The sequence below is a fragment of the Palaemon carinicauda genome, chromosome 9 (genome assembly GCF_036898095.1).
Source record: "Palaemon carinicauda isolate YSFRI2023 chromosome 9, ASM3689809v2, whole genome shotgun sequence".
NCBI lineage: Eukaryota > Metazoa > Arthropoda > Malacostraca > Decapoda > Palaemonidae > Palaemon > Palaemon carinicauda.
In genome coordinates this window covers 68,973,877-68,990,340 of record NC_090733.1, presented here as the reverse complement: position 1 = coordinate 68,990,340, position 16,464 = coordinate 68,973,877, and the positions used below count along the sequence as shown (strand labels likewise).

Genomic DNA, 16,464 nt, shown 5'->3' with positions numbered 1-16,464 from the left:
TAGACTCTAAGCCACTTTCCCTTTATTCATCATTTATTTTACATTCCCATTGTTGAGCTTTGTCATCTCACCGTCTGCTATCTTGGCCTTGAAGGATTAGCATTGACATTTGAACTAAAATCTTAAACATATATAGTAAAATCTTTACTACATTGCTAATTTAATCTTTGTCGTAAGTGCTTTATTCACTTGATAATTATCGAAACTAAATGGCAAAATTGGAGATAGTTATTACAGGATATAAATAACGGGATTATTTTGTTAGAATCAAATGCTTATCCAAATAATGGGTGATTTGGGGGGAAAATAACTTTAATTGCTTTTGGGCGTTTGGAGGATTTGCTTCCTTAAGGATCCGTATACCAACATTTGTCAGGCTGTATATAGTTTGATCATTATATTTTATACTCCTCTATATACCTTAAATGCTCTGTAGGAAAATTTAACCAGTTTCTTTAGAATCGACTAAGATATTTTTGTTAACTGGAATAATGATAGAGGAATGGGATATATATTGTATAAAAAATCTGAGGGGCACCACTTATTCATGGAAGCATGCTTCACAATGCAATTTTTTTTTTACTTAGATGGAGATTGTAAAAACTAAGATAGAGGAAAATGAAATACAGATCTCCAAATGCCTTATTCCGAAATCCAGCTAATGAATATCTTGTCTTGGTTTCACACAAATATCAAATAGTTCCAAGTTGGAATTGTCAAGTGAAGGTGTTTCTGCTGCCGCTTGGGAGAGATTTCTTTTACGGAGGCACAGAGAGGAGCTAAGAACCAAAGTTGACGCCCTAAGACGAGCACAGAGGCAGAAGGGCATTCATTTTAAAGATAATATTTGATAAATAAATGAATAAATAATGATAGAAAGAAACACACATATTAAATAATGAATCAGGGGATAGAGGAAGAAGCTCAGGGAATAAAATCTAAAGAATGAGAGAAAATATTTAGGAATTCATGAGTATCGCTCCTCAGCTGTATAAGTTAGTGATTAAAAGGACAATCAAACTTTTATTTCCGAGATATTTTAATATTGGGTTTTTCCTTTCCCCTACTCACGGCACCAGCTGTAGAAATTGTGGTTTAACTAATACCCTGATAGGCTGAGGAGTTGGTATGGATAGCTTTTTCTCGAACAACCCGAACTAGAGCTTCACGGATAGTAATGCATTTTTCGCTTGTTAAGCGCCCATCTACCTTGCGTAATTTACCCGGTCAAGAGACCTACATCTAGCACTCCATAGCTGGGCTAATTCGGGCATTTGATCACTGTAAATAAGAACTTTATCATACAAAGCTAAGCGTATTTGAATCAAGATTATAAGACCTTTGTGCATGAAATTGATAAAAAGTTGGTTTGATCTCAAAGCTGTTTAATTTATCAAGATAAAGCTACTAGCAAATATATAATCATTGATAACTTTCAATCAGGGTATTAGAATGGGGAATCATTTCGTGCTTATGCCATCTATTCGTGTATATTTTCAGGAAAAATTATAGAATTCATTTTGGGAAAATAGGTATATCATAGTTTCATGACAAAATTTCTGAAAATTATGTCGTTCTGAGACTATGATTTGTCAATAAAACAAATTTTTTAAACCCTTTGCCAGCATGTGGTAGTGTCCTCATCTACCTCAATATAAGTTATTTTCGATACGAAATAATAAATTCTGATTGTATTCAAGGTGCTTTGCAGTCATCAGTATCTATTATATCCATCATCGATTATCTATTATGCAAAGTTAATACTTAAATTTCGTTACTTATCGACCTTCCATCAACAGCAGCTATTTTATTCTACTGTTGCTATCTTTTACAAATCAACTAATAATGAATTAGGTTAGCCAAATTTACTAGAACATTGACGGGTATCAAATAAATCTCAGGCAATGATACAATATCTTACAGGCTGTATCATGAGTCTACAATCATCCTGTCTCCACAACCCTTAAAACAGAAATGACTTTCCTATTTGCTCAGTTTCGGAATGGCCGGGGCAGGGGAGGTAGAAGGAGAACAACCCCCCCCCCCCCCCCCCTTCCCTGGAAAGTGTCTACTTGGTCCCTCTTACGAAAAAAGTAGCAATTGAAAAATAATAGAATATATATATATATATATATATATATATATATATATATATATATATATATATATATATATATATATATGTGTGTGTGTGTGTGTGTGTGTGTGTGTAAGTGTGTGTGTTTTGTATTTGTATTGAAAAGTTGAGACGTCTAATGATTATACAGAATTGAAATATGGCAACTCGATTTGTAACATTTGTATACTTTTGCTAACAAAGACGGCCCTTTACTGTCTGATTCGCTAAGGTTTGAGAAGGCTCCGCCCATTTCGTAGAAGTTGTAAGAAGAGCAACTCCTTGTCCGTTTTGTCATGGGAACACTAGAGACATCTGACGAAAGATATCCCCTGAGTGTCGGCGTTCTTTTGATTCTAACTGTACCATCCTCAAGCAGAAGGATGCTATAAAGAAGGAAATCAGAGACATGTTAGCGAACTGGAAAAGAGGCACCCGGACAATTTGGCGTGTGGTCGTGCGTTAGCCTTTTGTGACGACACTTGTGTACGTCATTTTCGTAACATTTTGAAGGGGAGGCAAAAGCAAACATCCCTAGATAGGTTCCTTTTAAAAAGACCGGCAAAAATTGAAGGTGAAATAGAGTCAAAAAGAGCCAAGCCGGAAGAAGAAAAGTGAAAAATGAAAATGAAAACAAAATTAGAATTAAGTTTAATGTAACGTAAGATTAACATTGATTTTTAAGTGTGTATACAGTAAGCTAATTTCTTTTAAGTTAAATTTAAAGTTTATATTACATAGTGTTACAAAAGTGCAGTGTACCGAACGTGTTGCCGAAGTGTCTCTCCTCCCCTTTCTCTCTCCCTCCTCCTCCGCACACACCACCATTAGCCGCTACCGTCTTTCTCGAAGGTAAGAACTCCATATTAATGTCACATTTTATTGCAAATCATAACCTGTACACAGGTATTTGTTATTTTGTTAGTGTAATTTGTGGATTAGAACAATTAAAAACATGTTTTTCCACTGTAATATAGTATACTGTTTTTAAGTGTTTTTTTTTTCAGAGGGTGGGATCGGATTAATTCTTTTTTAGTTGTTTTGTATGGGAAAAATTGATCCGAGATACGAGAGAATTGACATACGGGGTCGGGTCCCGGAACGCAGTAAGCTCGTATCTCAAGGTATTACTGTATCACCCCAGAACGTCATAGACGCGTCACAACAGAATGCACTAGAAGTGCTTCAACCATGCATGCAAAGCGAGTCAAAACAAAAATTTGCTAGACTCGTTTCAACAAATTGAGTAAGGCATGTCACACCAGAATGCACTAGGAGATTGATTCCCAAGAGATCTAGGCGGTTTTCCCCTAGACACGAGGTGTGTCACTCCAGATCACGCTAAGTGTTCCGTGCCTGCCACATATCCCTAAGCGGGCTGTTTCCTAACGCTCTAGATGCATCTCAACAGAGTCTTCTAGGTGGCTTTCATTGGGTAGGTCAGGGTGATTTGATGATTCCTTTTGAGATTTTGATAGACACCCAAGATTCCATTCTGACCGTATGAAGCATTCACTCTCCAGTCTCTGGGCTAGAAGATGGTCACATCCCCTTCCCGGATAAGGCCAAACAAGTGGCCTCTCCATGTAAGCATGAAACTTCAAGAAGAATTTCTTCCCCTTCACATATTGCTTCTCCAACAATGATTCCCAGACCATCCAAACCAGATCTAGAGTTTGATCCAAATGACGTAAACAAACAACTGGTGGAGATCAACAAGCTTTCCAAAAAGAGGATAATAAACAAGATGGAGGTTACACCTCAACGACAGGACACACAAATAAGATCGGATAAGGGGTTTCTCTCTCCCAGGGGATTAGCCTGGTAGACAACTATAGGCTGTCGATTACAGAGTTTAATTCTGACCACTCCCCACCTCTTAAGAGGTCCAAGAATAAAGTTGGAAGGGAACACCCAGAACTAGCTAAGGATATTCTTAAGGACCATGAAGGCCCCACAATCCATCTCTCTCCAGTGGCAGCTTCTAGACAAAGAAAGAATAAGGACTGGAAGACAGTTCCTAAATCCTCAGCCCCCCTGGATCTGAGGATGCCTAAGCGCTTCACTTTCTCCCACTCTAGAGACTCCTTTAGGGAAACCTCTTCCATTCTTTCAAGCTTCCTTTCCTTTCTCAGAGTGATAGGGAAAGACTTCATTGTACAAGACAACCCCTCTCATGATTGATCCAGGATGATTCCTGGTATGAAGACTCCGATTACAACTTGGAGAAATCCGATAGGATTCCTCCATAACCTTTTAATTCTAAGCCTCCAGACGCCAAGGAAGGCGAATCAGATTCAACTGTCCGCCAAGTCTTCTGGTGCATCTGAAGGATCAAGGGTTTGGGAGAAGGACTTTTATCTCCTCCCAAAGGCAGGAAAGCAGTGATATTACTTCCTTTGTAGTACCCTTGGAAGATTTAGACCTCGTTTGGAGCTCCCTTTGTCCGGTTCTGATCAGGGAAGTGTTGGGCAAGGTCAGTGCTCAGGTTTCTGGGAAGAGGGATTCCTTTATAGTGAAAAAATCTTCCTGCCTGATTCCTGTGCCTTTCACTAATTAAAGGAAATACTAAAAGTTTCAGAAGGCTCATCATTCCTCTCTCCCCGTTGATCTGGGAGTAGCAACTTTGATGTCAGGAATCTCACCAGATAGCAGCAGCAGTATCCTTCTCAGAGGCTGAGGTTTCAGGGATGGAAACCACAGCCATGGCCACCATGCAGGTGGCCTCCTGGATACCATCCTTACAGGAGCTTAGGCGATCGAGTTCCTAATACAACAATTGGCCAACAAATAGGCAACATGGTGCTAAGGAGGCGAGATGTGGTCGCATCTAGATTCCAGAAACGCATCGGTCGCCGAGGTCTGAATTTGTGAAATTCTTCATTCAAAGGGACAGGAAGAGATGGCAGCTGACACAGGAAAGTGGAGGAAGGATACGTTGGATTTGCTGCTCCAACGAGCAGTGTTCTTCGAGTACCCTCAAACCTCTACCTTTGGTAAGGCTAAGCCAGCCCCATATCCACTACAGCCTTGTAAGCAAGCTCAGAACCTTGCCTGCTCTCAACCTTCAATTTTAAAAAGGCATCGGGACTAGAACTTTTAACCTCGATATGGCCATGGAAGTAACAGAGGCTGAAGAATAGGGAGAAGTCAAAGACTCCATTAGGGGGTGCAATCCTCCCACAATGCTACCAGTGGGAGGAGATAGTGGTTCCATGGAGTTGAAAGCTGGACGTTGGAGGTCCTGCGCTCGGGTACCTCTTCCTGTTCACCAACCTTCCCCCTCCACTGATTCATCCTCCTTCAACTTTATTATCATATCATCGAGGATCTCCAAAATGTCTAGCCGTACAGGTGACAATTCTGACCATGCTGAAGAATCGCACCCTCCAAGAGGTCTAGGAATGCTCCCAGCCTTCTCCAGTTGACTCTTTCTAGTAAAAAAGGCATCTGGAGGCAGGGTACTAGTTACCGACTTCGAATAAACCGCCAACTTATCAATGGCAGAGCATACTAGGCCATCTATTATCTGTAGAGCTCCTAGGTCCTTGTGAGTGCTTTCATATCCAGTCTCTACGTTGGGAGCTGAAGCTGCATTTGTCCTGACTCCTGGGCCATCTGCTCTCACTAGTTCCGGTGGTTAGACAAGTAGAACATCCTAAAAGGATGCCCTCAGTTGTCTCCATTTCTAGAGTTCCTACTCTTCACAGACATATTCAAGGAAGGATGGGAAGCCCATCTCCATCATCATCTAGCCTCAGGACTCTGGTCCAAGATAGAGAAATGGGAGCTTATGGTATATTTAGCCTAGGGCTGAAGACTGCAGATCTAGCTCTTCAGCATTTTCATCCTCTTCTCACAGGTCACTCGGTGATATTGATGGGCTAAAATAACACTGTAGTGGCCTACATCAACAAGCAAGGAGGCATGGTATTGTTGCAGCTGTGTCAGATGACAGGGGAAATTCTATAGTAGGCCGAGCTCAACTCAACCGCCCTTGCAATCTGATCCATTGCAGGCAGAATGAACATCGTGGCAGACAAACTGAGCAGGAGGACAAAAGTAGTGGGTTCTGAATGGTCTTTATGTCTACAGATAGCGACATATTTCAGATTCTGACTGTGTGAGGTTCTCCGACTGTGGACCTATTTGCGACCTACCTAAATCACAAACTGACAATGTACACCTCAATTCCAGATCTAGAAGGGGCATTTGAGGACATACTGTATTTCAGCACCTGTGGAACAGCCTCGATGCATACACTTTTCCCCCCTTCAGTCTGATGGAGTGTTCTGAATTGGGTTCAAGGAATGCCCAACATTGAAATGACACTCGTAGCTTTGAAGTGGCCAACTTGAACCTTCTACTTCTGCTGGCAGATATTCCAAAAGAGTTACCTCCTCTTCCCAGCCTGCTATGCCAACCTCATGGCCTGGTCTTCCACAACACAGTATCATCCCTTTGGCTTCATGAGTAGAGATTGTGCAGCATCTCGTCTTGGAGAGAGGGTATTCACAAGAAAATGTGAAAGGTCTGGATACCTTTGTAAGTCTTCAACAGCTGTATACCCTACCAAGCTAAGTGGGAATTCTTCTGTGGTTGGCATCGTGGGAGAGGTGTCTCTCCTTACAGAGCCACTGTACTGTCTATCGCTGGCTTTTTGTCATACCTCCGCAAGGAGAAACTCTGCTTCATTTCAGCATTGAAAGGCTGCTGCTCAGCCATGAGCCAGGTCTTTAGACTAAGGGGAGTAGATATTTTTTTCTTTGGAGGGAATTTCCATGCTTATACGAAGTTTTGAGGAAACCTGCCCTCCAATTGAAGTGAGATCTCCAGCATGGAATGTAATTAAAGTTTTAAGTTTCCTGAAGGGCACCTTATGAACCATTAACGCAATCTTCTGACAGGGACCTAATCTTAATAAATAGTGTTCCTGCCTGCTTTAGACTCCGTTAAACAGGTTACTGAACTTCATGTTCTTTCATTCAACATTGCCCATTCAAGGGGGTTGGAGGCAAGTCTTGCGCCCATTTGTACCGAACTCTGTAGCCAAAACCCAAAATCCTTCCGTTTCATATCTTGAGCCTTAGTGAGGTAACCAATGATCTTAATTAGCTGTCATTGTGTCCTATGAGAGCACTAAGGTGATACTTTAAGCGTATAAGTGCTTGAAGGTTTCACCTGTTATACCTGTTTGACAGAACAGATAGAACTAAATAGAGGATTTCCAGAAGCACAATCTCATTTTGGCTGAAATAAGTGGTTTCATGGTCTATTTCGCCCTCCTCAGTTTTCCTCCATGGGAGCAGCATGAATAAAAGCTCGTGACATCATATGTGTTAGCGCCTCCCTAGCTTTTAAGAAGACTCTCTCAGTAGTGCAGGTACTCTAAGAGGGTGTTTGGAGTCCGCAGACTACTTTCAATGCCCACTTCCTGCAGGATGTGACCCACAAGTCCATGGATACTTTCTTTTAGGGGACCTGTTGTAGCTGTTCCTCTCTCAGGACCAATAACTTCTGATGAAGAGCAAAGGCTATAAGTTAATCTAGAATGAAAGAAAAGAATTACTAGCCTACCTTTACCTTTCAGCATCCAGAACCTTGCCACCTGAACTCAACCTGGTAACAGGTAAAATCACTCAGCGTGTAGCTGTTCCGTATTGACCTACATAAGTCTTCTCCTCACACTCCATGCGATGGGGCATGTGATGTATCCGACCAAACCCAAAAATCTGAGCAAAACCCCTTAAGCATCTTAACCTGTTAGCGTCACCCACGTAAAAATACATTCACCACGATCTACTCAGCACTGCCTTCAACGGGATATTGCGTTCACTGGCTTTAAATGTGTGTTTCAAATCATCAGTCCCGTAATAATATGTTTACTCCTATAATAAGTATAGAAACACCACTTGGCAACACTCTTAGCATATGTAAGCTTTGAATGGAAACTTATATGGTGTCTGGCAACTTTTTTCTGAAGGTCACTTGATTTTAGACAGCTGGTACTGTCTGATTTCCTTTCAGTGCCCTTCGGACATTTATGGAGAGAGGAAGAGATGGTAATTTGATCTCTTCCTTTCACAATGAGCAACCTAAAGAGGTATATTTCTTTAGATGGAATAAATAAAATACTAGATGAGAAGTCTAATAATGATAACAAAAGAATAATACTGTAATGCATAGATGTATAATATTTTTCATGCCGTATCATGTAGCCTTTAGAATTAAAATAATGTACAAGTAGTATCAAATGTTTTTTTTTTATTCCATTACTTACCGGGCTAATTGATATTCCTGCATTTAGCTATAAATATGAATTATAAGCATAAAAATCAATATTACCTTTAAAAAAGTATCAGTAGTGAAATGACCGCTAACTGCAAAAAAAGCATGACGGTACGGTAACAGCGAGGTTGTCAAGGGAGACACTTAACAGGTTAATATGCTCGGCTTTTGAGTTCCCGGGATAAGTGTTCCAGCCAGTTGGAACAGGAACTTCCTCCCACCTAAGGATGAGTCTACTATATAAAGGACAATGGTTTTTATTTTGTGTAGGAACAAATGACAAATTTTTAAAGAACAGTAATTTGTATTTTTCTTAACTACAACCCTGAGTCTTTTACTCATACTTTCCAACCAACACTTACCCCATAAAAGAAAGTCCCAGGTGCTATCTTATTGAGGTGTCAGTGAGCCATTTGCATAATGGTTTCCTCCCCACTACCGATAGGTAACTAACCTGTCGGTCGCTAAGACGTCGTTATGTTTTAAATTGCCGTATTCGCAGCTTTGCTGTTATTGTTCTCCTATATAAACGACTCAGATTTGTATAGCTAGAAAAGATACAAATTACGGTACTTAAAAAATTTACCATATTTTTTATGAAAACTGTTGTTTACTATACAGACCCAAAGATGGCATGGCCAACCATAACTTATAAGAAGGAAGGCAATTGGAGTGAGGGGGAGTAGGAATTATTTTAGTTTTTTATGCATAGACATTAAAAAGAGAGAACTTTGCCAGAAAGCTCGGTCAACCACATTCAAGTATCAAAATACTAGATTTTATTGATAAGATTCTGTTTCTGCAATTTAGTCATTTAATATGGAATTTGTAAATGTTAAGTCCATAAAGAGAAATTATTTTAACCATTTTTCAATGTATGCTAGTTTTTACTTTATAATGATTTTTAGGATGATCTTGAAAATCTCAAGAAAGAGCAAGAAGACCTTTTGGTGCTGGTAACTGATCAAGACAGTAAGATGTCTGATTACAGACGCAGACTCAGAAGGTATGGGGAAGATGTTACAGATGATGAGGATGATGAAGATGATGAAGATGGAGTTTACGGTTCACTAGGTGGTGCTTACGATGACTATGATGATGATGACGAAGACCTTCAGTGACATATGGTTTTCACCTCTTAGAGGAGGTGTAATTTCTCGCAAAAATTATAAGAAAGCATTAGAAATTTTTTGTATAAAAGATAAGCCATATCAAACAAAAAATTTTTACCTTTGAAAGTAAAGCATATTGAAAGAGAATTATGCAATCATGCATTTCTTAAGAGAGTAGGAAACTGATATGATACATAAGGTATATATGAGATAGATGGAATTCCTCTAATAAAAGGTGGCACTAATTTTTAAATTACTCAGCAATATTCGTATCCTTTGAAAACATTGTCATGTCGGGTAAAATGAAACAGAAAAAAGACATCATTTAATTAACTGAAGGTATTAAAATAATATAAGTTATACATTTCAACCAATGGAGGAAAAATTTAATTCTGGTTCTTTGGTGTAGCAAAAATTACAAAAGAAATATCTGCTTTATTACAGTATTTATTCTGCTAGCAGCTTCTTACTGCATTATTTGTTGTTAACTACTGCACATCCATAAAAGTGTGCAGTTGAAGGTGATTTATTACATCTCTGCTTCTTAGTCCTCTGTAATAGTAAATCCATATTTGAAAAGCAGTCTCATATAAGGGGACAATTAGACTTGGAAATAGCAGTGAGAAAATAAAATGCACTTCTGTTCATTAATGATGTGTAATTTGTAAGTTTAACACTTTTCATGTATGAGCCTTAATTAATGGTGTGTACTTTGTATGTTTGACACATGTATGAGCCATTCCTCATGAATTAGTAGTACAGTATATGCAGGGTAATGCAAGGTTCAGCAGTTTTGTCATATTACCTCATGTTGCTTTTAATTTTGTATTGTACATGCCAATCTTTAAGGATAATCTATAGGTTTGAGCTACATTACCATATTAATGTGCTGTATAGTCATTGCAAATTAAACACTATTCTTTTGAAGTATCGTTTTGAAAGTAAAACCATTTTCTATTAGTTATTGCTTCATTCAGATGCCTCTCTTATTTAGCATATTTACCGTGAATCAATGATCTGGCTTAATTAAGTGCAGTATACACAGGGAGAGTAGGACTTAACTAATAGCCATCTAGCTTTTTTGGCATTTTGTGTTTCAGATGAATAATCTCTACAGATTTAACTAGAATGTTAGAGCTTGCAAAGAAAATAGAACTACAGGAGTTTTGAGCATATTTGAAGATCCTTGTAGATGCAGATACAAAGTTTAACATGTCAATAATTTATCATATGGTGTATTCATAGTATGTTGTAGTGTTTAATTAGAATTTTAGCACAGATTATAATATAAAGTTGACATGTGTATAACATTTCATCATTAACTGATACAGTTTTCTGTTATTACAATTTTTTTTTTTTTTAGCAAATACATTTATAATGGCAGAGCGTGTATATCAATATTATTAAATTATTATTACTGTACTGTAACATAAGAAGTTTAGTTTCAAGTGTGAAAAAGCAACAAAATTAGGAACACTTATTTTTTTGTATAAAGGCATTTATTAGATTGTATTAATGTAAAGGCCTGACCAAGAATTAATTTCAATGACAACCCTTCCATGTATGCTGTAAATTGGCATCTTTAAAAATTCTAATCTGATATTTCCAATAAAATAATGCATTTAGGATGAAAAGTATAAATAACTTAAAATCAGGAAGTGAGTGTCATAAAAGAATAGTGCTTTTATGCACCAAAGAAATTTAATCATGTATTTTATATAAGATTGCTAGAAGGGGACATGAAAAATATTTACAGTATGTTAGAATAAATTGCTTTTCATGTTAGTAATATGCTAAAGAAGTGTATTTAATACAAATATAAGTTAAGGTTATAAAACAAATAATTTTTATAAATGTTAGGATATATTCCCCTCCAGCATGATAGATATTTCTTAAATTTCAGCTGGTTACTGTACTGTATAGTGTATCCCATAACTGAAGGAATGAAGGAAATCGGAAGCACTCAAACAGTGATACTTTTCATGCAGTGCCTCATTTTGCAATCGATTTCTTATGCATAACATCAGTCATGAAATATGTCACTACTACGCTCTCATATAAATAGTGAGAATGAAGGTTGTTGGTTGCTCAGTAAGATATGTATTTTCCTGGTGTTCTATTTGTGTTTTTAGAAATGTTACAAGCAGTTGCATTGATTGAAATATCCATTTAGAAAGGGAAATGCTTATTTTCTCGTAAGATTTTCAATCTAGATTTCAGTATTAATTGAAATGATTATTCTTTGTAGAAATGCTGCTATGTAATGTGTTTGAAAATCACTAGAAGTAGAAAGGAGAATTTTTTGTTGTAGAGCATCAGGAGAGGATGAGCTTCATAATTACAGTAATACTTGCACACTTTATCCAGTGCAGGTGCATGTTTTCTATGAAATTGAATACCCTCTGGGACCCTGGCATCTCACTTATCTGCTGGTCCATTTTATGTGCTGGGACACCATCGTCCCACCCTCTGTAGAGAGTAGAGAGATTAGTGGTCATGAGTAGCTGGACCCTAAAAGTACTTCATTTTTGGTCCAACTTCTTTTTTTTCAGTTTATCATATATATTAGAGATCAGAACAGCCCATTGCAGTACTGTATATACAACTTAAGCAAACCTCAAACACTTCATTAGAAAAATTGATAGATTGATTTATTGGACAGTCTACACAGGGTTGCAGTCTGTACTGTTAATTATCATTACTGGACATTAGAGCTGTTGATTAAGATAAGGTATAATTTGTTGGTAAGTTTAAAGCTCCGGTAAACGGTTTTTTCATATTTCAATATGTCCTTGTATCCAAGACCATAGTCTTTTGAAATTACTATACAGATATTTTACTTTACCATAATGACAAGAATTAATAAAGCACTCCAACTACAAGGCTTTTGACAAAACAGTTCCTTAGATTGTGGACAAGTTGCTCATAGCCTTTGTATTTTGTTATATTAATCATCATGGATAAGCATCACTTTAGCAGTATGATTTGATTGCTAAGATTGTTTGCATACTTTATTGCATCATACACATGTTGACCTCCATAGGAGGGTTAGTGCTATTAGTGCACCTCATGTAGGCATTACTTTGACCCCTTAGCTGCACTTGCTTTATATCTTACTTCACCTCTATTTACAATTACTTTTTTCCATCTGTCCATCCCCTCCAACATTTTCTTCATAGTGTAATTGCAGGTTTTTCCCCAGGTTCACTTGGCAATGAATGGTCTCACAGGCCCCAGAACCAGGCTCTATAGCCCAAATTTGTAAATATAATGCAATCCACATATAGACACACATTTAACTATGTTATCATACTCAAATAATTTATTTTTAAATGAAAGTTGGAAGCTAAAGCAAAATTAATATTTTGAACTGTAGACCCACTAGTACGATGGAAGGGACCAGAGAGAATGGATGTAATGTAAATCTCATAAGCAATTGCTGCTGTATAAATAACATTCTAGTGTTTCTTATAGCACTCTGCATTCATCACTCTATTGTAGTTAGCAAATCCTTAAGGTAGAGACATTTGAGACATGACAGTTATCAAAAGAAGCAAAGAAAGATGCAATGGTTAATAACAGGCTTGACTAATAACAAAGTGTACAGTATTAAGCCATTTTCAAATAACTCTAAAGTAAGTCAAATATAAGTGAAAGTGCTATGTATAGAAGAAAGGAATGTAAAGGAAAAAATTAAATGTAACAAGTTGGGAACAATGTCATGAATTTGATCTTGATTTAAGATACAATTTTAGATTAAGTGTACACTTCTTGGAGCAAACAATATCCAGTTCTAAATGGTAGGACTGAAAGTTAAAATGAAGGGACATAAACAAATAATTGTTAAGGGATTTTTATCTTTCAAATCAGGAAGTGGAACCATATCGTGGTAGCATTTGAATGAAATGTAAGTAAGAAGTTACTTGTGTTGATATAATACAGTGAAGGATTGAACAAATCATCACACCCCTTATTTCATATACAGTAACAAAGTATCAAAAGTATGTAGCTTAATTCATGTTTGTATAATACTGACATAGTATTCAGTATAAGTTCCTTAGTATGCAGGTAAACCTAAGAAACATGAAAATATGAATGTCATGGGAAAAGAATTTTTCTAGGAAAAATAGAATGCTTTTCAAAGTTAATTAGCATTGGACTTTCTTTATCTTGAACGATTATTTTATTTATAAAAGCCAACATTTTATTTAAGTAACTAAAAAGAACTTACATCTATACAGTACATGAATTTATTCATAAACATCTGCAGATCCATGAAAATAATAAATACTTACTGTACTTAGGTGTTATTTTGTTAGAAAAACAGTGCAACATTATAAATTTAAGAAGGTAGACTAGCATTCCATATTTCATATTACAGTACATTATACAGTACAGTATTGTTGAAATCCTAAGTTTCAGAAATGAAATTTTGATGGATGTTCTGTTTACATATCAGCTACCATGTGGAAACTTTTAATGGTTACTTGAAGATTTAAAGAATAAGTATACTTAACAAAAATTAAGATGGTCATGTTATTTGATAAGAAAAAATATTCATTGTGTGTACTGTGTACTGTATCCGTATTTCATTCAGCAGTTTAGTATCATTTAGATAAATGGTATGTTAATTTACACAAAAAGAAACTATGATTTGCAATCTTGTGCTTGCTTTTTGGTATTACAAGTTGCCTTTACCAAAAAAATTTTCTTTTGCTTATACAGTGATGCCTCAGGATACGAAAGTAATCCGTTCAGGATACGGTTTCGTATCCTGATTTTTTCGTATCCTGAGTCGCGTTTTACATGTAAATAGCCTAATCCGTTCCAAGCCTTACAAAAAGTCACCTTTTCTTTCATAAACACGCTAAACTGTAGTAATAAACATGCAATGCAGCCATTTCTATCATTCAATAATTAACCCAACCGTTAAAAACAGCCTAATCCATTCCAGAAACCACCATGAGATTATTCAATAATGTAGTTATAGCCTAGTTATCCCCTCCAAGCCCTAAGAAAACGGTCCATTTTCTTTACTACTGTATAAAAGTTATGGTACTGTATGTAAAGCATTTGGATCAGTGAAGGTGTATTGTTACCTGTACACCTAAATTAAGGGTTGATACCCTGAAAAAAAGGTACTGTACTCTCGGCGACAAGTTGGGATCTCATAAGCTTTTCGTATCCTGAAAATTTTTTCGTATACTGGGGCATAAAAATCTTTGTATCGCTTTTCGTATCCTGAATTTTTCGTAAGCAGAAACTTTCGTATCCAGAAGTATCACTGTATTTGTTCTTAAAGATTTTTTCTAGAAGATTCTATGTTATTTTACTCAAGCTTCCCATTATCTACAATATTTTACTGCAAATCCACTTGATAATTGACCTTGTGTCTTTTTTTTATCATGTTTCCATTGCCCTGTGTTTATCTCATGCCTACACATTATTCTAATCTCTCACAATACTTTTAGAAAGCCAAATTTTTGTATAAAAATCAATTTGATTATCTGCATCAATTACTTTTTAATAAAAATACGTATGTATGGTGAAATTGCAGCCATAAGTATAGAATGTAATCTGTACTTTTTCTAATCCAAATAACCTAACAAATGCTGAACAACAGAGAAAAATATTTTTCAAACCATGGTATGGAATTATCTTAGGCATTTATGAAATATGTACAGTGTTCATATATCTTAACCTTTAGAATCATATTATTTGTTTTACTGCAATCAACTATTTTTGTTTATAATCAACACGGCGGCATGAATTTGATTTACCTAATTATTTTGCATTTTACTGCTTACTGATCGATGCATCCATTGTTTGTTTTATAGATGACTTTGTTTTATAGATGACTTCTGAAGTTTTCTTTCAAGTTTTGACTAAGGCCTGTTGCAGAAACATTTATATGTTTGCTGTATTGCATAGTATATTGCATTTAGTCACAGAAAAAATTGCTGCAAAAGATTTTTACATGGATAAAAGTGCATGGTAAATTATGGTAGAGGTCTCAAAATATACTATTAATCCTGGTATATAACAATGACATTCTTTAATTCAGTTGCCACCTTGTATGTAGGTTTCTGTAATTTTTTCATCCATTCAACCAAGTGTCCATTAACATGGAGCTGTGATAAAGTAGTTAAGTATTGTTGTGAGTTTATAAATAAGAGAATTTAAGTTTTATAATGCTTTACATATAACAAAAATATATAAAATCCTTTATTTATTATAGGTAACTTAGTTTCTTATTTGATATTGTACTGTACAGGTAATGTTGTATACCTTAGTGTAAAAGGATTTTTTGTGTGCTTGTTCACTAACAATAGGTTATATAGGGAATTAATTATCTAGAACAGCATGTGTATATGGCTTTGCAATCATCGATTGTGTTTATTTTATTGTTTGCTGTTTATGATGACAGGGTTTTGCAGAATTTTGAATTTTATATTATAGTTGATAGTTTTCACCATGACTTGTTTTCTTTCATTCAAAACCGCTCGAGAAAACCGAGTTGTATATAAATGGTATTGGAGTTAAATAAATAATTTCTTGAATATGCTGTTGATGTATCATTTATGACTATGATGAAACCATTGCTAAGGCATTAACAAGTTTGCTTTAATGATAAAAACAATTCTGTTCCTTCACTCCGGGTTTTATCAATTAAAAAAGTTCTCCAGCAACATTACAAAGCAGATTTATTTTGTATTTTACTTTTATATAGAAGGCAAAGGAATCATATGTTTTGGTATAGAAATTAATTAATGATAAAGACCATATCTAGTTGTAACTTCCCAACTTCTGCTAAATGAATTAAAAGTGATGAAATAAAGGTATTTTTCCCTGAAACTTAGAGGGATTTCTGTAATATCTTTGCAAATTAAAGGATAAAGATTAATATTGCAATGCATATCATATCATCACAATTTTTAATGAATATTA

The 16,464-nt window shown here is 36.2% G+C and overlaps 1 protein-coding gene across 2 annotated transcripts in view; it reads left to right on the top strand.

Moving 5' to 3' along the window:
• Positions 1-16,081, top strand: part of p115 (General vesicular transport factor p115) — a 764,785-nt gene extending 748,704 nt beyond the window's left edge. For both annotated transcript variants that reach the window (XM_068380069.1, XM_068380070.1), the window contains one exon: positions 9,313-16,081. In XM_068380069.1, coding sequence (XP_068236170.1) covers positions 9,313-9,525 — 213 coding nt within the window. In that variant the 3' untranslated portion in view covers positions 9,526-16,081. The remainder of the gene's footprint in view (positions 1-9,312) is intronic.
• The last annotated feature ends 383 nt before the right edge of the window (positions 16,082-16,464 follow it).